Below are 23,577 nucleotides of genomic sequence, written 5' to 3' on the forward strand. Positions count from 1 at the left end.
CGGCATGGACTACTAGGAGATGAGGTCAGGGAGACTGAAAACAGAGTGGGGAAAGGCCTTGCAAATTTTGAGACTTCAGAGTATATTCAGAATAAAACAAGAGGCCACTTAAGTGCTTTGAGAAGAAAAGGTAGTATCAGCTGTATCTGATTTGTATTTTAAAAGGATTGCTCACACTGTATAAGCGTCAAACCAGAGGGGCAGGGATGGAAGCAGGGGAGGCCAGTTAGGAGTCTGTTGGCAATAATCGAGGTAAAAATAGTGGGTCCCCGGGCTGGGGTGGGGGTGGGGAGGTGTCACACTGATAACGTTTTAAAAATCAAGACTGCGGGACACACTGGTAAAGAAAGTTGTCACATGATCCTGATGGGCCAAGTCAGATTCACAGTGAATATTAAAGTTGTGTGTAGCAATAGGACAGTGGAAATGATTGCTGGTTTTGAGAAGAGTGTTTGGAAGAGGGATAGTGACAAAAATCTGATTGGAGAACATTTGAGAGAGAATAGACTGCATGCTAAGAGATTTAAAAAGAGAACAAACTTACAGATTAAGGGAGACTTAAAAGACATCCATCAGTCCCCATGTGTGGCTTTGTTTGGATCCTGACTCAAATACAGTAAATTTAAATATAGAGGAAGTGGGGGAGGGAGGACATTTAGGAGTTATGGGCTAATTGGAAACGTGGACACTTAGTGGATGTTTGATTGTGGATTATTTTTTCCAGGTGGGATAATACTGAAGTTATATATTTTTAAATCACTTTATTTCAAAAACACTTATTTATGTATTAACTGATACTGTATCTAGATTTGCATCAAAACAGTACAGGGATGAGGAGTATATGGGAACAGTGAGTGAAATAAGTTGGCTACAAGTTGGAAATGTTGAAGCTGGTTATTGAGAACGTAGGGGTACTTTAGACCATTCTTGTCTATTTTTATATATTTGTTAATTTTTTAAAAAGGAAAGAATGCAAAGAGGTAAAATGGAAGTAGCAACTGCAGGGAGAGAATATTAAAACAAACACAATTAGCCCACTTTAGTCAGTTATATATCTCCTGACAAAACACAAGACAATTTTTACACTCTCACATTTCCTAATCCCAAAGATTAGTTCCAAGAAAAATAGAAACAGTGTGGTTAAAAGGTGGTTATAACCCTCTTCCTGGACAGACTGAAGTACACCGCGCTAGGTACTCTCCCAGACACCACTGGAATAGTTACCTGTAAGACAGGAGCAAAAGCCAGGGCCGTTTGAAGGCTATGCTTGGAAACTCTCACTTTTCACCATGCCATAAACTGGCGTATCCCAGTAGCTGTGGTTTGAACATCCCCTCCTCCCTCCAAATCTCATGTTGAAATCGCCATATCACACCGACCTGAGGCGAGACCTTAGGAGGCAATGAGCTCACCGCCTCCCCAGGGCTGAGCGCGGCTGGTCAGCCAGCACGGGTGGGCTCCTGAGGGAAGGGCACATTGCCCTGGGCTGTCCCCTCTGTGCCACAGTGAGTACAGCACAGAGGCCCTCGTCAAATGTGGCCCCTGCGTCCTGAACAGCCTAGCCTCACAACTGTCTGGAATGCATTCATTTTCTTTATAAATTTCCCGGGCTGTGGTATTCTTTTGCTGCAGCAGAAAACTTACCAAGAGCCCAGCCTGTAAGGCAGGCACTAAGCTGGTTCCTGGATGACCTGCTCTGGCCTTGTCGCGAGTGCCCACGACCGTGTGAAAGGGTCACGACTTGGTGCCCACCCTGGCTTAGCCCTGCTGCTGATTTCACTTCTGTGAGTGAAATTACAAAGTGCTTCACACTTGTAAACCTCACTGAGTTAAATAGGAAAGATCTGGACATAGGAAATTAACAGGATGTAAAACATTTATCTCAGCTGTGGGGAAACACAGTAAAAAAGGACGCAAAAGAGGACAGCAAAATTCCACTTGCCTCTAGAATCAGAGATCAGTGCAGTACCATGCAAATCCTCCCTACCTTTTCCTGCCGGTCCTTGTCACAACTGTCTTTCTCAGTGAGAATTCAAGCGGCCAGTTCTAGCCCAGAAATCCCTCAGAGGCAGAACAAGTCAGCGTGTCATTGTACAGCAGACCCTTGACTTAGGAACTCAATTCCTTCCGAAGGCTGGTTGTAACTCAGGTTGGTCAGTGAAGGCTCAGGCTCCTCTACGCAGCCTTCAAAGTCTCTCTCCTGCACTCAGGCCGATCTCAGTGTCCTTAGAGAGACCCTGGCCCAGGATTTCCAATTAACCCCACACAGGAAAGGATGCTGTCATGTTCCTTCCAGAACTCTTTACGGGTTAAATCTGTACCTGAGACCATCTGGTAGCACAAGCGGCCAGCATTCATGTCATAGCTCAAGACTTTGGTCATAAGTTAAAACAAATTCTAGTCATAACCCAAGTTGTTGGTATGTCAGGCTGGTTGAAACTTGAAGGTGTACTGTATTTATTCTAAGGCCATATCATACTCTACATGGAGAAATAAATTACACTAAATTCTATTTCTCATCTCAGAAACACTCATCTGGCCAACTCTTAGAAACTGGTACATTGCATGAAGTATCAGCCCTAGCCACAGCCACCATGTACCGGGTGTCAGCGTGCCGGAGGGTCTGCAGGGCTCATGAGCGGGCACAGGATCCGCCTCACCTTGGTTAGGTCACAGAAAGCAAGTTACTGCAGTTCATTATAGGGTAACCCCAAGTGCCCTTATTCAGTACTATGCCTGATCAAAGAGGCATTCCACACCCTCAAGGGAGCATTATTTAGGGAGAGAGAAATGGACACATAGAAGAGGGAAAAGATTTCTCTGCTCAGAGTCCGGCTGTCCAGTCTGCAGTATGAACTTAAACTCACAATGCTCAATCAAGAAACGTCCTTGGCCCACCATGTGCCCCTCCCCTAAACCTTGCAGAAGTTCAGATTTTAGCCCAACCTGTATCCTCAAGGACCAGTTGAAAAACAAGACGAGCCTGTTCTCTGCTCCTCTTGAACTTCACCTTGTCTCTTATTCATTTAACCTGAACTACTCTGGCTATCCAAAACTCCCCTGTCTCCACTCACTGTCCTGCTGCACAGAACCTGACTTTCTCTGGACAAACATGCCAGTCTTTCAGTCCAAGCCACCCAGAGAAAGCAAGATGGAGCTGACACTGCCGGCTTGAGGAACCTACGGCAGCCTGGAGATGAGTACCGGGTCCTGCCGACCAGAGGATGACAGCAGTGCAGGAGCACTGACCTCTGCGGGTGCTGCCCACACCGAGCACCTTCGGGGAGGCCCCAGTGTGTACCCAGCGATCACCAGGTCTGCCAGCTCCCTGTGGATCTCCACTGATCGTGCAGTTTGAAGAACTCCATTCTCCTGCCCGGGACTTGGCCTAACACACCCAGCCCTGTAGACGCTGCAGTCTTCCCTTGTGCAGAGGGACGCTCGCCCACACAGGACTGTTAGGGTTCACTAGAGGAAGAGTTAGTATTAAATATATGCATGGCTACACACGACTTACTAGGCAGGCTTGCAGGGTAGAAGCAGCAGAGTCCCAGGGGCTGTCTGCTAGATCAGAGGTGGAGAGTGCAGAACAGTTGACTTCAGCCTGGAGCTCCCCACAGTCTTTGGGGAAACCCAAAGGGTCGACGTGGGAGGCTGAAGGGACAGGGAGGAAGCGTCACAGGCAGGGGCAAAGACTGGAGCATCCATGAAGAAGAGAATAGAAGACTCCACCTCTCCCCTCACTCAGTCTGCAGCCTGCATGTCAAGTCATCCTCAGCCACACCCAGCGCCCTACACCCCACCAGCCAGTCCTCCCCCAAGTCACACTGCCACTTCACGGCTCACAGTCACACGCCACACCTGTAAGAGTGCCAGCCTCAGGTCCCAGCCAGCCCGACCTACAAATGAATGCCATTATCTCGCTAAGGGTCCTCAATGCTGGCCCCACATGAGAGCCACTGAGGGTGGCAGGCCTTCCTCCCAGACAGCTGATGTCGGATCTCCAGCCCAAGCATCTCCTGCCATCTCCTAGTCTGGAACAGACCTGTGCACTGCCACGTCCCACAGGCACAGGTGACATCCTGTGCTGCTACCAAGGCTGTCGCTCGGTACTGTGGACCCTCAAGGTATGACCAGCCTGACATACGAACAACTTGGGTTGTGACCAGAATTTTAGTTTTAGCTTATGACCAAAGTCTTGAGTTACGACCCGAATGCTGGCCACTTGTGCTTCCAGATGTCTCAGATACAGATTAACCCTAAAGAGTTCCAGAAGGAACATGACAGCATCCTTTATAGTGTGGGATTAATTGGAAATCCTGGGCGAGTGTCTCTCTAAGGACACTGAGATCTGCCTGTGTGCAGGAGAGAGACTTTGAAGGCTGTAGAGAGGAGCCTGAGCCTTCATTGACCAACCTGAGTTACAACCAGCCCTCAGGAACAGGTTGAGTTCATAAGGCAAGTGTCCATTGTAATCTCCCAGGTGGAGCCCACTCTCTCTGTCACTCCCCAAACTCCAGGCCCTTCTACATGTTCTCAACGGGCTGCAGATGAGGAATGAGGGCCAGGCCCTGTGTCCCCCCATAGCTTCTCTGTAAGAAGTCACTCAACACACACCTGTCCTTTCTTTGCTCCTAACTGGGATATCGGGATGATGACAAAAACTATTTGATCAGTGTAGCAGTTTTGGCCATCAGTTTAGTTCCCATTCTCCTCAGGAATCAGTATTGAAGAAGGAATAGAGGGAAAAGAGGAGAGGGGAAAATAGCTTCCCTAACCCCTGTTAAATTCAGAAAATCTGAACGCTAAGTACCCTGAACTTCTGCCTGTGAACACCCATACCATTTCGTGCTAATTGTCCATTTCGCTCCCTCCACTGAGCTATCACCACTCGAAAGCCGGAATAGCATCTGGTGCTGGGTCAGTGTTCTGTGAGCTGTTTGATAAATGAATGGCCAAACACCCTAGCAGATGAGGAGAAGAGCAGCTGTCCCATGGTCAGAGTGGAAAGATGCAGTCACATTCCACTGTGAGGGGCCAATATTCAGCACCCACAATTGGAACCACAAACAGAACCCGAGGAGACCCCACAATCTTACAGGAAAATTCAACAGGCACTTCTTAAGCAGTTTTGCTTCTTTTCAAGGAATTTAAACATTTGCCGTCTCCCTCTTCTCCGCTTCTACGTTTTAATCTAAGCTGCCCACCAGCCCCAGCCTGACTGACCCAGTAGCTCCTCGCTGCATGTCTGCCATCACTGCTCTCAGCGAAGCAGCAGCCTTTTGTCACAGCCCCTCCTACGGTCATCATAGGGCTCCTTCCAGCTCTACAGCGTAGTTAGGAAACATCAGTGAGATTGGCGGCGAGTCCTTCCTTAGTCATTTTCTGATTCCCATGGTGTTTTGAAAGTGCTGAGGGGCTGGGGATTTAGCTCAGTGGTTTCGTCGCATGCTGTGCAAGCGCAAGGACCTGAGTTTGATCCCCGGTACCAAAAAAAAATTTAAAAAATAAAAGTGCTGAAAACTGAGGCTGCTCATCTACTAGCCCTTCGGCTAATGTACTGTTTAGCTAAGAAGCTTTGCCCAAATGGGAATTGTTGTGCTGCATGTGAGAAAGCGCAGCCAAGGCATTTCCATAATGCTGGGCTTACAGGATGGGCTGCCTGCACATGCCAGGTGGGTGAGGCTGGGGCCTCTGTCCTAAGCACTGGGATTACAGGGGAGGAAGCGAGGACAGGGTGAAGCCCAGCTCATCTGGCTCACATGGCGCCTCAGAGTACAGCAGCATGACTTCCGTCCAACACTGACCATGACTGAGCATCCCGTCTGGGAGTTTCAAAGTGGCACAGGAGTCGGACTGAGCACTGCAGAGAACCCTGGGGAGCATGGGTGGCCTGAAGCGCAGAGATCACTTACGTGACTTGTTTGGAGATCACTCAGATCCCAGGCCACCAGCAAGTGTTCCACCTACTGATTTGACAGCTAGTTTCTGAATACTGGCCGTGGACTGTCTAGAATCATCTGGGGTCTAATACACATTCCTAGCCCCACGTGCTGGTGCACACCTGTAATCCTAGCAGTCTAGGAAGGTGAGGCAGGAGAATCACAAATTCAACCTCAATCACAGATTCTAGGCAGCTTAGTGACTTTAGTGAAACACGTGTCTCAAGATTAAAAACAAAAAATTTTAAAAGATTAGGGATATAGCTCAGTGCAAAGGCACTAGGTTCGTTACACAGTACCACCCCACCAAAAAAAGGCCTAAGCCTAAATAAAGCGTGATCTCTGGCAGTGTGGCCTTGAACGTATCCTTACTAAACCACTCAGCTAGCTCACACAAATCCTACAGTTTACCCTTCTGTCCTGAAGCCCTACTGAAGTAGCGTGGAAAGGAGCAATAGTCATTTCTCATGAAGGATCTGAGGTCAGGTTTCCACAGTGTAATCGAGAAGAACTTGAGGACATAAATACCCAAAGAAGAGAAACAGGACACTGCTCGGGGTGGGACAGGCAGAACAGCCCATGGGCCACAGAAAAACTTCACTTCGTAGTTTCTGCCAGGTTTATAGGTCATTTGTAATAGCTTAGTTCAATTTGCCAAACATATACTGAACTGCGACCGTGTGCCAGGCACTAGGAATAGAAAGAAATGCAAGAGTGCCTGCTCCGGGGGCGTAAAGGAAGCTCTGACATAATTAAATAAATTTGGTAGGGCCAACGATTGAGATTCACTCAAGAAACTTGAAGGGCTGGGAAGCAAGACCCCCAGTGGAGACCTCCTCTTAAAGGAGGAAATACTTCGGAATATGGGTAGGACCTAGGGAGCTTGGGGGCGGGAATTGGTGGGAAAGGGGGCGTGTTCCCCACAGGGGTGGCCTGCTCCGAACAGCGGAGCCCATCCTCGGCAGGGTGATGCATGGTGGGGCCGACGGGCGGGTCACAAAGTAGGAGTGGGGAAGGGAAACGGGGCCTGGAAAGCAGGCTGTGGGCAAGTCGGGGCCGTGGCTCATCCACACAACATGCGTGAGGCCCCGGTGTGCACGGCTTCCGGGAGCCGCGGTGGCTCAGGCCCTCGGATGCGGTCCAAGTTCATGGCCTCACTGTGCAACTAGGAAGTTGACGGTAACGTCAGAAAATTTTCAAAATAGACTTGAGATTGACTGTCACTGGCGGGTTACAAAAATAATAACCACAGCCACCTTGGGGATGGGTTCGGGGAACGGAGTAGGTCACTTCTGTACACCTTTTAAACTGAATTTGAATTACTTGCCATCTATTAGTCTGTCCAAGAAAAAATCCAAGAGTACTAAAGAGACACATTTATCCCATAGCATAAAGCTGTGTATCACCCGACTAGACTGATTTAATTTATAACCGAATAACATTTATACAAAAGTGACAGTAGAGGTCACGTTAACATTGTTTTGTCTCTCATAGCCTGAGAAAAATGGGCTGGGAAATCCATGCATCCTTTATAACCCGGCCATTTCCCCCAGTTTGCAGCTCATCTCGTGAAGATGAAATACCCACGGGTCTGCATTCTGGACGGGGGCATCAACAGGATCAAGCCGACCGGCCTCCTCACTGTGCCGTCTCCCCAGATATGAAGAACGGGCAGTGGGGTCCAGAGGGACACGGGGCGCCCCCGACCACCATGTCACCCTGAGATACAGCTGCGCGTCCTGACGGGCACATTCCCATCAGACTGCCCCGGGGGAATTTTGTCAGTCTCATGGCCCACGTGCTCAGTACCATGCAGGGAACATGACTGTACGTGTGTTGACAGAAGATTGATCTCAGCAATGAAATCTGATCATGCATCTTCACCACACTGCCACTCGCATAAAGCTGAAGGAATTTGGCTGACAGGCAGATTAGTGCTGTCAAGAGATCCCACTTACGCCGGGGATTTAGCTCAGTGGTGCTGCCAACCTGCCTCAAAAGCGCAAGGTCCTGAGTTCGATCCCTGGTACCAAAAAGAAGAGATCCCACTTCCACTGCAGACCAGTCCTTCATTGCACAAGAGATGGTCCTAAGCAAGGGTTACTTAGAAAGATGGGCCAGATGTGCGCTGGAAGCATCTTCCCATGAAAACAAACTCAGGCGCTCTTCACGACGCATCCCCTTAAGCAAGGAAGGGCTGTGTTTGGTGAGTGAGCCCAGGTGGACTGTGTGTATGCACACACATGTGTGTGTTCAGCCCACTGCAGAAAGTTCGTTCCCAGGAACATGAATTTCAGAAACAGTGTTTGGTAGCATACGTGTGCAACTCCTGTCAGAGAAGTCCGGGCCAAAAGCAGGTGTTCTGCTCTCACGTCAGTCTGCATGGTCAGCCCGGCAGTGTGGGCTGCACCATCATTCCCAACAAGGCATCCCCCTCCTGCATCTCCACCCTCAATACCTGGTTGTCTCCTGGACGAAAACGACTGCTATCACATCTGCAATCCAGGAGGAAGGGAATGCAGGACAGAGGGAAGGGAGAGAGAAGGGAAAGAAAAAACAGGGAAGGATAAGAGAAGAAGAGAGGCACGTTCCTTCCGACAGGGCACAAACTGTAAGTAGTCCTCGCCTCTTCTGCTCACACGGTGTGGCCAGAACGCAGGCGCGGCCACGTCTAGCTACGAGGAGCTCGAGGATAGTCTCTGGCTGACAGCCGTCCCCAGCTCTAAGGAACCCCTTACTGTGTGGAGGAAGAGAGACCAGCTGCGGGACAGCCAGCAGCCTCTGCCATACTACTTGGAAACTTAAGTACTGTTACTCGTTGACTCTAAGACATCGTAATTTTATAGACTACAAAGAAAGAAAAATGCAGCCAGATAAACTGTGACACACCGGCAATTACAAGGTATAATCCCATTTCAGAAATCTGAAAAAATACGCATCTCATAATTATTGAAGTACATCTTTTGACTTTATCTCCAAATTTGCTTTGAATTCAAATGCTCCTTCCTCTATAGCTTATATTCATCTTCAGCATAAAGAGCACCTCATCTGGACATTTCAATAAAAGCCTCAGTGTAACTTTCTGGGCCATGGCTTTGTTGTTACTACTGCAACTTGTTTTGTGTTTGTATTTTATCAAAATAGACTTTGAGGGCCGGGGATTTAGCTCAGTGGTACCGCACCTGCCTCGCAAGCATAAGGTCCTGAGTTCGATACCCAGTACCAAAAAAAAAAAAAAAAGACTTTGAATACCATGCCATAAAATTCACCCTTCTACAGTGTGTGATTTTGTGCTTTTTATTATATTCACAAAGTTGTGCAGTTGTCATCACTATCTAATGCCCGAACCGTTCATCACCAAAAGCGCAATATTGTACCATTAGGTCGCAACTTCCCATTGGGGCTTCCGGGCTCATTGATTGAATTTTCATATGGAGTGAGGCAGGGATCCAACTTCATTCTTGCATGAGGCTATCCAGGTCCCAGGGACCATGATATTTTGTTTGTTTTACTCAATTCAATTATGTTTGTTCATTCACCAAATAGATTATGAATACCTACTGTGTAAGACATTGCTGTAGAATCGGAACCAACCTCCATCAGGATTTTTCATTTAATCTAAAATTTGACATATTTAGGCTTTTTTCAAAAAAGTGGGAATTTTAAACATACAAATTATTTAATGTTCTCAATAGTAAAATGAGAAGAAGCATCCCATCACTGCCACCTTTACATGCAGGCTTATTACTCCGTGCCAGGTGATTCAGTCGTGTTGACCATAACTGCTGCCCAGTGGGGTGCAGCCATGTAACCCGTGATCCTTTTCAGTGTGCTGCTGCCCCTGCACCATCATGTTAGCACTGTTTCTGGTGTCTGCTGTCTCTTCTTTCACCACCCCATGCGCGCGCACCACACACACACACGCGCGCGCGCATTGTTCAAAATAGATGTCATTGTCCAGACGTCATTGTTCAAAATAATAAGGAGAGTGAAAGGATTTTGCAAAGATCATGGAGCTAGAAAAAGATCCAAAATTACGTTCTAGGGCTGGGGATTTAGCTCAGTGGTTCCGGCACATGCCTCGCAAGTGCAAGGTCCCAAGTTCAATCCCCAGTACCAAAAAAACCCAATTACAGTTCTAATTTCCTGATTCCTAGACTAGTTCTCTGTTTATCATACACAGATAAAGTAAAGGACACCAGTTTCAGTCCATTACACACTTACTGAGGGGCAGCTTAGGGTCAGTCCTTGTGTGATGTGCGAACTTCAAAAGCAAAGCACTGAACATGTGGGATAAACTGGCTGCTGACCCTGTGACCCTGGAATGCACTGTATATGACTCTTAGAAAGTGGTCTTCTCACCTCCTCATCCTGCTCACACACTCAAAACAAAAATATCCAAACAAGAAAGGCAACCGAGTCCGCACGTGAGTGTTCCGATCTGAGGAGCGTGGCTGTCTAGGATGCCCTGCTGTGCATCAGGCAGCTCCCACCTCCCTTCCAGGGAGCCCTACCCAGGAAAGCACCAGGGGGAAACCACACTGGCGCCGTGTGCTTTAGCAGAGTCTGCGGCCCACACAGAAGCCACCCTTTTGCCTTTCTCTTCTGGTCTTCTTGGGAGCACGCCAAGGGACTGGCCATCTTTATGTCCCTTTCCTAGTCATGGATGGACCGGCAGGTGGGGAAAAGAGCCATTTCTAGTCTGTTCATCGCGAAAGAGAAGAAATAGAAGTCAACGTGGTCACTTCCTAAGTTACTTTTATGCTCTGATATAAACTTTCCTGATAATTTCTCACTGCCAGGTTGCACATCTTTTCTAAACTTACCTTTGAGGTCATTAAGTAATCCCTTGTAGCACGCATTCCTACCGCAGACGCCATGCCACTCCCTGAGGATTGGAAGGCATGTGCGGAGCATGATTACAGAACAGAGGCCAAATGGCACAAAGGGGAGTTGGCCAAATGATGCACACCCAGGAAAGGAATCTTACTTTTTAAGCAGGTGGTGAAGATTTTTTTAATCTCTGTGCTCACACATGATCATTAGCTAAGTGTGGCTACATGACGGGACAAAGCACTGACTGAACACCATGCCCGGTGTGACCAATTTCACTCCTCACTGAGCCTGCTCCCTGTTTCCAAAGACCCCGGAAGCTCTCACACCGGAAGTGCACACACCCGTCCCCCAGCCTGGCCTGGCACGGGGCCCTGACAAGCTTTGCCTGGGGATGAAGGCCTTCCTTGAGCAACTGGGGTGCACACACCCATTTCCAGGCAGAAAAGAAATACCACAAACACTGATTCAGAGGTGAAGGTGAGTTTGAGTCATTTACTCTCCCAGTTACATAGTCTGCCACAGGCTGATCAGGGTCAGGAGTGTGCACATCACTTTGAGCTACTCCGACTCAGTGACATTACACCCTCCCAACTAACTTGGCATTCATCTGTAACACAAGTTTTTTCGTCAACATGATTTAGTGTCAGATGGTCATTCTGATTTATGCCACCATCTGGAACCTAAATAGAGGCAGAGGAGTAGTGCTTTTCTGGTAGCAAGGAAATCATATCCTTCACCTGTTGCACATTAAATTAGCTAACATGAACCCTAAGCAGTGAGCCTCACAGCACCCAGGTAATAGAGAAGGCCTCACATAGGTTTAAATAAGCCTGCAGATATTTATCACTAGTTTTTAGACAAAAAGCAGTTGAAGTATCTATCATGGCTTCTAGGTAACTAATATTTTACGAACCCAATGGATATATCCCAACATATGTTTACTTGTAAATGACATGTGTAAGTGAATGAAATAATTAAAAGGAGATAATTTTAATAAATCAGCCCACTCATTTCAAAGTAGTAAATATGGCACATGTCAATTTAACATTAATCCCTTCCAGTAATATAAAAGCTATTTAAAATTTCAGAGGTGATATGCAACTTAAACAAGCTTTTACATACTACTTGTACAACAATCTTATAAGATAATATAGTCTTATAAATAATTGTGACATCCTGAAATGAATTTAAAATTGCCCCTTTTGATTAAGCAAAACAATATCAAAATTCATATTAGTCACAGCCAAACTCTGTTAAATCAAAAAATAAGTGAGGAAACAAAGTATTGCAATTATTTGGCCCTCTTGGTTTGTCTTGCCCGGGACAGTAACTGAAATGAGAGAAAGGCAGATAGAGACACAGAAAAAGAGAGAGACAGAGACAGAGAAAGGAAAGAAGGAAGAAAGGAAGAAATACAGAGGAAGGGAGGGAGGAAGAAAAGATGAAGAGAACAGAGGAGGGGGGGGAGAGAGGGAGAGAGGGAGAGAGAGAGAGAGAGAGAGGAGAGAGGGAGGGAGAGAGAGAGAGAGAGAGAGAGAGAGAGAGGGAGAGGGGGAGAGGGAGAGAGAGAGAGGGAGAGAGAGAGAGAGAGAGAGAGAGAGAGAGAGAGAGAGAGAGAGGAGAGAGAGAGAGGGAGAGAGAGAGAGAGAGAGAGAGCTGTTAGGCATTTGTTGAAACCCTGATTGAAATTTTCTGTGAGTACATTACTGGGTGTCACTTCTATTACTATAAATGCTGAATACATTCATCTGGTACAAATTAGTTATTTTTTTAACTGAGCACGGTAGGTTGTGAAGGGAGCCATCAGGACCCACACATCCTCACCCCGCTACTGGTTGTGCTGCCCGGGCCCTGCGCTCACTGGCCAGAGCCAGGTGCACGTTCACCTGCAGCCCCAGAGTGAGGACCAGCTGGGGCTGGGTTTGTTCACTCTCCTGCTGGGAGTGGGGCTGAGCTTTCTCAAGGGCATTTTGTTTCACAACAGGAAGGCCCTAAGCCCCTGCTTGAGGGCCAAGCCTTCCTTGAAGCAGTCAGGGAGCTCGGACCTCCGCAACCTCACTGCGAGAGGTGAGAGACCAGCGTCTCCAGCTGCAGGCAGAGGCCAGAGATCCTGTGCTGCCAGCTAGCAGCGAGCTGGAAACACTGCCACTCAGGGGACACCAAGCCACGCTCTCAAGACCAGAAGGCGGGCAGTGTTGCCCCAGCCTGTGCCCCAGAATAGCACCACATAAGTGGAAAGTGCTCTGCAAACGTCATGTTCACAATTCGTGTAAGTCACGGCACAACCACTATGTAAAACTATCAGCCCCAAATCTTTGCTCTACTGTGTAAGTTTTAAAGGAGAAATATTGATGCCACAAATAATTCTCATCTCTCTGGTCATATTAACATCACCCAAAAAGCCCTCCCGGGCAGGGTTAGGGTGACCTGCTCACCTCTGTGCCTGATTCCATTAAATACAGCAGCCACTGCTGCTGAACTGATAAAGCCACTCCAAGGGCCTTCCAGAGAACTGTGTTACACACCTTTTCCCTGACCCAATTTTATCAACTCAAAACGTGCTCTCTGGAATAATCTCAACTCCCTCAATACAATCTGGCAGTTTTAGTTTTGCCAATAAGCGTCTGCACCTCCATGGCAGAGATTAACTTTCTTCAAACCCCCTCTTCCCGAGGCTTTATCTCCCTCTTCTCTGGCAGCTGTCTCCGCAACTTCAAAGCAGCTTTGAGGTTTGCCTCACAGAGAGCCCAGTGTGGGAGATGAAAAGCAGCCCGTTTATCTCTGCAGGCTGAAGGTCATCCAGTGCGGCTCAGCAGCATCACAGAGGACAGAAATTGATCACCTATGTGACACCATAGTCAAGAAAGAGTGGCATCTATTTTACAAGACAAGTGCATTAATAAGAGTCTGGAGAGCACAGGCATACTGCTATTTGGAATATAGATTTAGAGAGTGAATCGATGTGACCCTGACTTTATAAAATACATCTGGACTTGTTTTGGGGTACAAAACTCCATAGTCTGTTGCCTTCTCTAATAGGCACCTGAGAAGGGGCTTTAGCTCAGTAGGCTCTAAGTATCACCACCGGGCAGAGTATCAGCAAACAACTGGCCTGGCATCCAATTCCACACAGATGAATGAGCAGGGCACCCTTGTCCCGCTGCTGGCCTGGTCAGAGCTGTGGCCTTGCTTAGCCGGGTTTCAGCTTCTTCTCAAACCTGACCAGGTGGCTTACTCAAATCTACCGCGTGCATGGCTTGGCTGGCCATGGTTTTTTTATATTCCTAGACCATTTCTTCAACTGGTATTGGGAGAAAAACCTGAAAAAGCACAGTCAGGCCCACAAGCATAAACATCACATGGTTTCTCTTACATGAGAAACCCAAAGCATGAAAAAGAGCAAAGTAAAAGACAAATAGGAAACAGGGAGATAGATCTTTTGCAAATAGGAAGGGGACCAAAAGATGTTATGTCCACATACCAACTCCCCACAAGGAAGGAGCTCGTTACACACCTCAAATGTACCAATAAAAAGAAAAAGACTGCCACAGTGCTGCCCATGCCCTGAGGCGTGCAGGGTCCTTCTCCAGGGTCCTGCCCTACGCTGCGACCTCCGTGATTTAGCCGCTGCGTCGCATCAGGTAGCAGGGTCAGTTTGGGTAGAAGTTCATGGCGTTAGAGCCACAGCCCTAAAACTCCTTGCCAGTCGCTCTTTCCCAACCAAGTTCCCAAGTGAAGTTTATGAGAACCAAGCCCCAGTTTATGGCTGCATCGGTGACCACTACTCCCAACTCAGAGCTTTTGTAAAGCTGGATTAAAACCCACAGTTTAGCCTTCCACTCCAAGCCAGAGTCTAGACCTTGGAATCTCATTTTCGATTTCATTACATGGAATGGGAACTCAAGCAAAGGACCAGGAAGCCTTACATACACAAAAAGACCAACCAAGGGAAAGGGACTCAGTGACCAGCGGGGCCTTGATGCAGGTCACCAGTCACACCACTCGCAGCAGCAGCGAGGGAGGGCACAGCCTCTCACTGAGCAAAGTCTGCTGCCCACCCTAAGAGTAACCCCAGAAACGTACCGGAAGCAGACCAACCCGACTCCAGTGCCCTTCTTGTAGGGAGAAGCAAGGAGAGGGACAGGGTCCGGGTGTGGTTCTCGGGTCCTGCCTGCATGGGGGTCCCCGCCCAGCTCTCTGAGGACAAGATAGGTACTACTTTCATGTTGCTATTGCCATGGAAACCAGCACAGTTCACACAGAGAGGCTTTGGGGACTGTTTAGCATCCGGAGGAGGAGAGAGCAGTTCTGGCATAAAAAGCAGCCAGCAGCATTGACTGAGCCGTGAGCCTTCTGTGGGTGTGAGAGGGCAGCACATGCTGTCTGCTGGCACACCTGGGCACCGGAAGGAGAAGCCCAAGTGAGGCACAGGCAGCAGACCCCGGGCGTGCTCATCAAAGGCTGGCCTGGCCCTTCCTGGGTGAGCAGAGGGCAGCTCTTCCAGGAGCAGCCTTTGTGCTCCAGATTCTGATGCTTTGCCGCTTGCCAGCTCTGCTCACATCTGCGCCCTCAGGCAAGTAGCCTGTGCCCTTCGGCCTCAATCTCCTCACCTGTTAAGTGGGATTGATTAGTGCTTGCTTTGGAAGCCTGGCATGAGGGCTAACGGGCCAAAAGACGCACAGCAGGAGAGCACGTGAAGACGGGTAGCTGTGGTTCTACTTGTCATTATTACCTCCCAGAGGACAGCTCTCACCTTATTATTGGCTCACTCTTAACAGCTCCACTGCTCCACAGTTGAGGTCTTTTCCGTTTATTGCGTGGGAGTTACCTGGCCACCCCAGGAAAAGGCAGATGAGTCGCAGTGGCCTGGGGAAGAGCCAGAGAGAAAGGAGGACCCTGGAGCTGTCCGTGGCCAAGAGTGCGAGCAGGCACTGCGGACTTCTGCTACTCCAGCTGGGCTCCAAGGAATCAGCACCTGCTCACTAAGGTTGCCTTCCTGAAGCCTCACAGCTGCCGGGCTGTGGCTGCCTGGAGGAGACACTGGGTGCGCCAGCCACTGGCTCCTTCTGAACCTGTATGAAACGGGCTCCTCTAGACACACTGCCATCCCAACACTGCTCGGTGCCCCGAATCCCCGAGGTCCAACCTGGAGTCCGCTGTGTGGAGCCCCCAGCCCTGCCCACTGCCACCCTGTCCCCTCCCCCTGTAAAGGTGGCTTTAGCCTTTAACACACACCCTTGTCCCAACAGCACAGGGGCTGATTCTGCTGCAGGTGGTGGCCACATGTCCCCGGGCCTCACAGCAGGAATTTTATCTCCATGCAAGCACTGCTGCATGATTCGGTGCCACTGAGCAGAAAGCAGGAGGGAAAAGTCTCTCTCTTGCTGCTTAATTACCGATACAGTAATGAGTTAGTTCTTCCAAATCAGAGCACTTGAGCTCGGAAGAGAGATTTCTACTTCACCACAGTAGCTGGCTTACCGCTTATGTTCTAGAAGTAACCTAACACAAAAGAGTCATTCCTGGGAGCAAGTTTCCCCCTGGGACCTTCAGTTCTAAGGTCACCAGATGTGTGTTACTGCAAACACTCATCGGAGACAAACGTGGAGTTAATGGAGTAGGGTAACGGTCTCTGGTCGCACAGGGTTCCTTCCTCAAGGAGAAGCGCTGGTGGCCTTTTGGTCCCATGGGAAATCGCTTCCCCAAGAACACTCCCAGTGTGAAATGCGTGTGTCACGGTGTGAAGAGGAGTGCGCATGCTTTGCACCGACGCGATGGCTCCAATGCAGCAGGCAGGGGAAACGAGTGAGCACTGAGTCAGGAAGTGGGGGTCTCGGCTCTTCCCTGCCTGGTCCTGGCACCTGCAAGCGACTTTCGTGATCATGCAGGCCTCGAAGGCTCTTGGAGAGGATTAGTGTGGTGCGCGTGAGGGCCCTGACCAAGCGCCGGCCTGGAGGACAGGCTCAGGCTACCCGATAGTCTCGGAAGAGCCACACCCAGGTGAAACTGGCGAGCGAGATGCATGTTGTGGCTTGCAGAGGTGACTTCCGTAATCAGGGCATCTGTGAGCCCGGGATGGGCTAGGAAAGTCGAGGAAAATGGAGAAGACGCCAGCAGCACTCTTGCTCTTGAGGAATTGTCCTCAGACCCAAAAGGGGGGATTGTGCGACGGAGCGTGAGCAGACAGAGGCCCCTCTACCAGGAGCACAGGGACCTCAGGCCCAGCCTGGATTTGGGGCTGGGGCTCCCGCTGCCGCTGGACACATCCGCCTGCCCCCCTGCCAGAGGACGGAAGACAGAGGGGAGGAGCTAGAGCATGGAGCAGGACCCTAGCTGAGGCCACTGGACAGTTCGGGACATCAGACGCAAGGAGCCCTGAATGTCAGACTCAGTCTGGTGGTAGAGACAGGGTCAGCTGAAGGGGAGCGGCCTCAGGATGGCTGTGAGCTGCTTTTCCTGGAAGGGGTCTGAACATCGGGGACCGAAGGAGGGAACAGGGCTGAAGGTCTGAGGGTACAGAAGCAACAGCACCAGCACTGGGGATGTTTCCAAAGCACCTGTTCCTGTGGGGAGGGTGCAGAAGGGAAGCGAGGGAACCTACGGCGGAACTGTGTCCTCAGTTTGTCCCTCAAAAGGCGGACATAGAAGGTACCAAGTAGCGCCTGCCCCCATTTCCTCCTGACTCAGTCCCTCTTACCCCACCCTCTAGTAGCTTTAGCAGTAGCTGCCAGTCCACCAAAGAAAGAAACTTTCCTACTCCCCGAATCTAATGACCCCTGCAGCTCCCTCATGGTCGTTCTTCAGCACTGACGGGAGACCCAGTCTCCTAGCATGGCATCGGTCACCGTTCACACATAAGGGGTTTGCAAGTTTGAAGTTCCTGAGTGGACACCTACATTGCCTGAATGCGAGCAAGTGACGTCTGCTTCGAAAGCAACACACAGGAAAGCTGTGCTTTCATCGGCTGCGATGCTAACAGAGGCAACAGCTCGGACATCAGTTGGGACCTCTGCTAGGGCCTGCTCCTGTCTGTTATTTCTGACCTGTTGGTGGGCAGAAGCTGTAAGACACAGTCCAGAATGGTGGTTCTCAAAGTTCTGCAATGGCATCGCCCCCGTGGCTAAAAGTGCAAAGGCAGAGCCAGGGGATCTCAGGTTTGCTAAGCCAGGAAGTGTGGGGCAGGGCCCAGAAGTCTGCCGGAATCCCTGCCAGCTTCCAGCCCCAAAGGGCGCAGCACGGACCCTCCTACCCGGCCTCCGGAAGTTCACATCTTCAGGAAGATAGGCCACAGGCAGGGGACCGAGGACGTGACATGCGTCCACAGCCTGTGTATAACCCGGTCACCGAAGAGGTGACGGTGACAGACGGGGCGATGAGGCGGCCGCAGCCCAGGGGGACTCCAGAAAGTGCAGCCAGCCGCTGCCTGGCACCCTCTAGGCTACTGGTTAGGGTCACTGGACAAAGGCAGCCCTCCGAGCGCCCGGGCCTCAAGATGACTGCTGGAGCCAGGGCCCGGCCGGAACACAAGAGCTCAGGAAGGCTGTTCCCTCTCCCTCGTGCGGTCCGGCTGGGACGCGTCCAGCACAGGAAGGCTGGTGGAGGTGGGGTTTGTGGGCCAGGGCTGGGGCGGGGGCCGTGACATTTCTGCTGTTACCATTGATAAAATCCTGCTGGACCGGGAGCCCAGGAAGCTCGAGTTACAGCAGGAGAGGAAATTCATCCTCTGTGTGGGGCTTAGGGCACAGCAAGCGCCTTGAGGCCGACTTCTCCGCTGACTGCGGTATACACACCAAGAAGGGAATCTCGGCCTGGATTTAAAAGTGAGAGCCCCCCCCCCGCCGCCTCTCACACACAAGCACTCACGTATACACTCACGCATGCACTCACCTCCGTCTCCTTGCTCCGCTGAGCCCCACAGAACCAACAAGCCATTCAGAGGTTTGGGAAGCTTCGGTCCCAGCAGGGCGGGGCTTTGGCAGTTTGGGGTCTCCCTGTGCCTTCACGGGAAGGTGTCACATTTCTGCCCCCTTCCTGTGGGTGGACTCTTCCTGCTCCTTTGAAGAGTGTACCTTCTGAAGCACCGGCCTCTCCCTTTCTTTCCTCCTTGGTTACCCTCTTGGAACTCGAAGCCTCTGCAGCCCAAGTCGTGGAAATTGTTAATTGCACCCTTGAGCCTTGCTGAGCAAGGAAGTGGCAAAGGGCCCCCCCAGGGCTTCCCGGGAAGAGGCCCTGACTCGGGAGGCCCCAGTGCTGCTCCTGGCCAGGCCGACCGTGAGCGCTCACAGGGTGCGTTTTAACTACCAAATGCCTGTCATGGCACTCTCTGCGAAGCTGTTCCAGAAAGTTAACCTTTACAGGGAAATCTCGTGTTATGTTAATTCACCCAGACACCATTTTCCAGCCAGGGGCTCCTTGGCATGTATCCCAGCCCCCAGGGCCTGTGAGGTGGATGCTGAAATTCCTGTCAGTGGCTCCGTGCCACCAGGTTCTGTAGCACAAACCTCATTTCGCCTGCTCTTTCTGAGCCCCATTTCCTACACCAGGTAAGGGAATGTCAAAGAACGCAAATATGAGTGTGATCGAAAAATACAGAGTATGTTTAAATTTGAAAAAAATTATTAGAGCAAAAGACACATTGCCATGAGTCTCCCTCAGGGTCTTCCCCTCTCTTTGAACACATTCACCCCATGGTTTCTGCCACTTTCTGCAGCAGCTCTGGAGTCCTCTTTCCTCAGCGCCTTCAGTTGCACTGTCGTGCTGCCTCCATGTCCTGAATGGATTAAAACATTGACCTCTCACAGTCTTTTGACTTTGGGGAAGAGCCAGATATCACACAGTGCCAGGCCCAGTGAGTAAGGGGACAAGGATACATTGTTGTGTTTCTCCAGAAATTATCATAAATATCCATCAGAGTTGATCAAAACACAGTGAATGTTTAAATTACAAAATCGTAACGGTAAGACATCGCCATGAATCCCCCTACTCCGCCCTTGCTTCAGACAAACTCACCTCATTGCTCTTGGCAATGTCTTTTACTCTAAAACTTTTTTCACAAATTCGAACATTCAGTGAATTTTTCCTTCACCCACTGTATTTCCCATGCCAGGATCTGTTTGGAACCTGTCCCCAAGGCCTCCGTTTCAGGGCCCACCTGACCCCAGGCAGCCCTTGCCCCTGCCCCTGCCACTGCATTCGCATGCTGGGAAAGTGACTCGCTGCTCCGAGGGAGCACGATGGAGCCAGGCTCCCGCCAGCACCGCCTGGGCTGGCATGAGCAGCTGCTGCGCCACCTTGGCCAGCCGGACACACCAGGCCCAGCCCTTATCTCGTTAGGTCGGGATTCAGGGCTCCGCTTCTGTGGAAACGCCCTCTGAGCTCAGCTCTGCCGTCTCTCAGGGCTGCTCACAGTGGTTTCTTTGGTGTCCTGGAAAGGAAAGGTTTGGGCCCAGCCACCATCTCGCCCGTAAGCGACACGGCTCCATCTTCCACCTCCCCTCCTTCCTCCCGCGCTGCGTGCTAAGCACACCAGACACTACCTCCCTGTTCCCTGAATGAGCTCCCTTGTCCCGGGGTCCACAGCCCTGACATCCGAGTCAGCCCTGCGACGGCAACACACAGCCCCAGCCCCGCAGAGGCCCCAGGAGGCAGCAGGAACAAGCAGCCTCTTGTTGGCGAGGCCCACAGGTGTCCCAGAAAGCAGACCTGACCTTGCCCCTTGGCCCAGTGCGGCGGTGGCAGTGGTGGTGGCAGTGGCGGTGGCTGGGATGAGCATGGTGCTTAGTGTCCAGGGGTGAGAGCCAAGCTGGCTAACACGGTGGCCCTGGGGTGGAAGGTTCTGGCCTGCATCACCACTGTGAGGTAAGGCACTGAGCTGGGCCCCCTGTGCCTGCGTTGCACTCATTCTCTGCCCCAGGCGACCCAGCACTGTGATACAACGTGCTTTGCTCTCAGCGCAGTACAGGAGTCGGTTCTCAATAACAGGTGCTACTGGTTACAGCTTCCCAGCCCCGTGCTGTGGAGCCCAGTGTAGGCCCTGGGCAGAAAGCTCGGCTCCATAAAGAAAGGAATCAGAGAACCAAGAAGGTGCTTCCATCCCTACCCAGCCTGCTGTCCAACTGGGAGGCCCTGAGCCTGGCAGATCCAAGTCAGCTCCCCTCCAGGAAGGGAAGGCGATCATCCTCTCCTGAGCCTCCAGTAACCTAACTGAGGCTAACTTCCAAGACTCTCTGATACCCCCCACTTCCGAGGCCTCTCTCCCCTGCAGCCTGTGTTCTTCTGTGCTCCCTCGTTTATTCCAGTGTTGTCGGGCAGGACACCAGCGTGCCTGGAAACATCTTCCCTCAGGTAGACAGGAGGCTTGAAGATGTCTGCTCCTTCCTGAAGTGGAGGACCATGATGTCCCTTTGCCTGGGCTGTCAGCTGAGCCCTGCGTGTGTATCCCCCAGCCAGGCCTCTCCTCAGTCCACCTGGTGGCCTTGCTGCATTTCACAGGCATCTCAAACTACATTAGCTGGGAGGGAATTTCTGCTCTTGCCCCACGCCTGCCCAGCTCAGAGAATGGCAGCCGCTTCCCCTGCCGTCCCAGGCTGAATCCAAAGACTCATTCCAGATCCACACAAGGTGCCCTGCGCACCACAGCATCTGAAAACCTGTCTTCGCTGTCCCCGCCTGAGCCACCGCGGTCCTCACCGGATTGCTGCCACCTAGGAGATGTCTACCCGCACACCTTACAGTCATGTCGGGAAGTCCTCCCCAGCCGAGCCACCGTGCCACGCTCCCATGGGCTTGCATCGCACGCCCACATGAGTGTCCTCTGCATCCAGCCGGCCAGGCGGCCCCTGCGCCAGCGGCCCTCGGCTCCTCCCAGCCTCCCAGAGCTAGCGGAGCACCTTCCTCTCAGGGCCTCCACTTCCTGTTCCACCTGCTGAAATCCCTTCACCCCAGAAACCCTCACCTCCCACGGCCCCTTCCGCTCCTGCTCTGCTGGAAATCTCCACCCTGCCCCCCCCCCCGCACCACCGCTGTCTTCCAGTGGCCCTCACCACGAAGTCACAGCCAGTGGCTAGGTTCAGTCTTGAGCTTGTAGGGAACTTTGATTCAGTTCTCATCCAATCTGGCTTGTGATCAGAATCAAAGAAAACAAGGATGTGAACGGAGGAGGTGCCACTGTATTTGGATGGTTTAACTTATTCTGCCCCACTGCACTGCAGCTCCAAGAGGGCCAGGGTACTTGGGGTCTGGGATGCAGCAGTCTGAGAGTCTCATAGAAACTTGAACCCTGCAGGCTCCATCAGTCCCCCTTCTCCGTGTCGAGTCTGCCCGTGTAGATGCGGGTCAGGCAGGGGCTGAGGCTCTTTGTCAGTGTGGATCTGTATATAATGAGAGCATGTTTTCAAGCACAGTGTAAGACACTGCTCTCTGTGTATTCCAAAGAGGATGCTTGCTGCCGTTTGGCCCAGTGTCCGGGAACGTGTGCCTGGACATTTCTGTCCATCCGGTGAAGCCACAGCATCCTTCCTAGGGCAGTGATAAAAATTGACAGAACGCCCTGCTGAAGGCAGCCACTTTCACATCCATCTACTTTGGTTTTTAATTTAACTTTAATAGATTTGGAAACAAAGACGAGAATGAGCAACTCAGGCACATCTCGGATTTTATTCCTATGCCACGGCTGGTTAGGCAGCCGTCCCTGGGGACCCGGGCTCACATTTCCGTGTCCCTCTGAAACAGGTCCTGCTTTCCGAACACACTGCTCTCGTCCGCACCAGCTCACACCAGCTCGCTTGTTCACACACAGTGGGCTGGCAGACAGGGAAAACCTTCCCTCCACCCTGCAACACACTCCCCAGTGGCCAGAGCCGTGTATCTGACACATCTGGAGAGAAGCCTTTCCTGGTTACAGCAGAGCCAGCTGGGTCCAAAGGTCTAGCGTTCAGAGATAAATTAGCCACCTCACGGTCCATTAGGGAATAATTTTATTAATGATTTGCTTTACAGGCCATGGTTTGTTCAAAGGGTCACAGATTCTTTCCACACTGTGTGAAACAGACATACCGAAAAGCAAAGAAAATATAAATGTACAATACACAATTATAAAATATTCGCCTTACTTTTCACAGGTCACTCAATAGATCACCATCAAAGCCCAGAGCTGCTCATGTGTCGCTAGTTAGGCAGCTTCCCCCTGCACTAGCCTGACTTCCTTGCTGTCTTAGCCATCGTGCTTGTCGCTGAGATACAGCACCTGACCACCGAAACTTAAACCAGGAGAGGTTTGTTTTGGCTTGGCTTTCAGCCCACAGTTAGGTAGTGTCATGGCTGTGTCTAGTGTCCCCCAAACCAGACACAGTCACAGTGGGGCTTTTCCAGAGGTGGCTGGATCTAGAGTGTGTGACGCTAGGTTTAAGGGTGTGTGATTACTAAATTAGTCCACTGACTGGTTTGGCGCGCCCCAAGCTGATGGCTTAGATAGACTATGAAAGGGGCAGAAAGAAGCTGCTACTGTTACCTCTCCTTGGGCCCTTTTTCGCCTTTGCTGTCTTCTACCCACCATAAACGGTTTCCCTCTGTGACGCCCCCTGCCGTGCCACCCTGCTTTGTAGCCAGCCAACTATGAAGTGAAACCTCTACAAACTGTGAGCTACAACAAACCTTTCTTCTTTTATCTTTGAGTGTTGAATACTTTTTCTCAGCAATGAGAAAAGTAACTAAGACAGGTGGCTCCAAGGCCGGACACAGCAAGGCACAAGAGAGGCTCACATCACAGAGAGGAACCAGAGAGCCAGGGCTGGAGCTGGGA

The 23,577-nt window shown here is 50.8% G+C and overlaps 1 protein-coding gene across 7 annotated transcripts in view; it reads left to right on the plus strand.

Annotated features, from left to right (window-relative positions):
- The window catches only part of Tbck (TBC1 domain containing kinase), a 221,309-nt gene that overhangs the window by 192,651 nt on the left and 5,081 nt on the right, over positions 1-23,577 (plus strand). For 6 of the 7 annotated variants that reach the window (XM_004866237.3, XM_004866236.3, XM_021245451.2 and 3 more), the window contains one exon: positions 7,496-9,223. The exons of the other annotated variant lie outside the window; for it this stretch is intronic. In XM_004866237.3, the coding sequence (XP_004866294.1) occupies positions 7,496-7,606 (111 nt within the window). In that variant the 3' untranslated portion in view covers positions 7,607-9,223. Of the gene's footprint in view, positions 1-7,495; positions 9,224-23,577 lie in introns of those variants that run through there. 7 annotated transcript variants of the gene reach the window in all.

This window comes from Heterocephalus glaber, unplaced genomic scaffold (genome assembly GCF_053883595.1).
Source record: "Heterocephalus glaber isolate CG9 unplaced genomic scaffold, H.glaber_assembly_v1.0 deba00001688, whole genome shotgun sequence".
Classification (NCBI taxonomy): Eukaryota; Metazoa; Chordata; class Mammalia; order Rodentia; family Bathyergidae; genus Heterocephalus; species Heterocephalus glaber.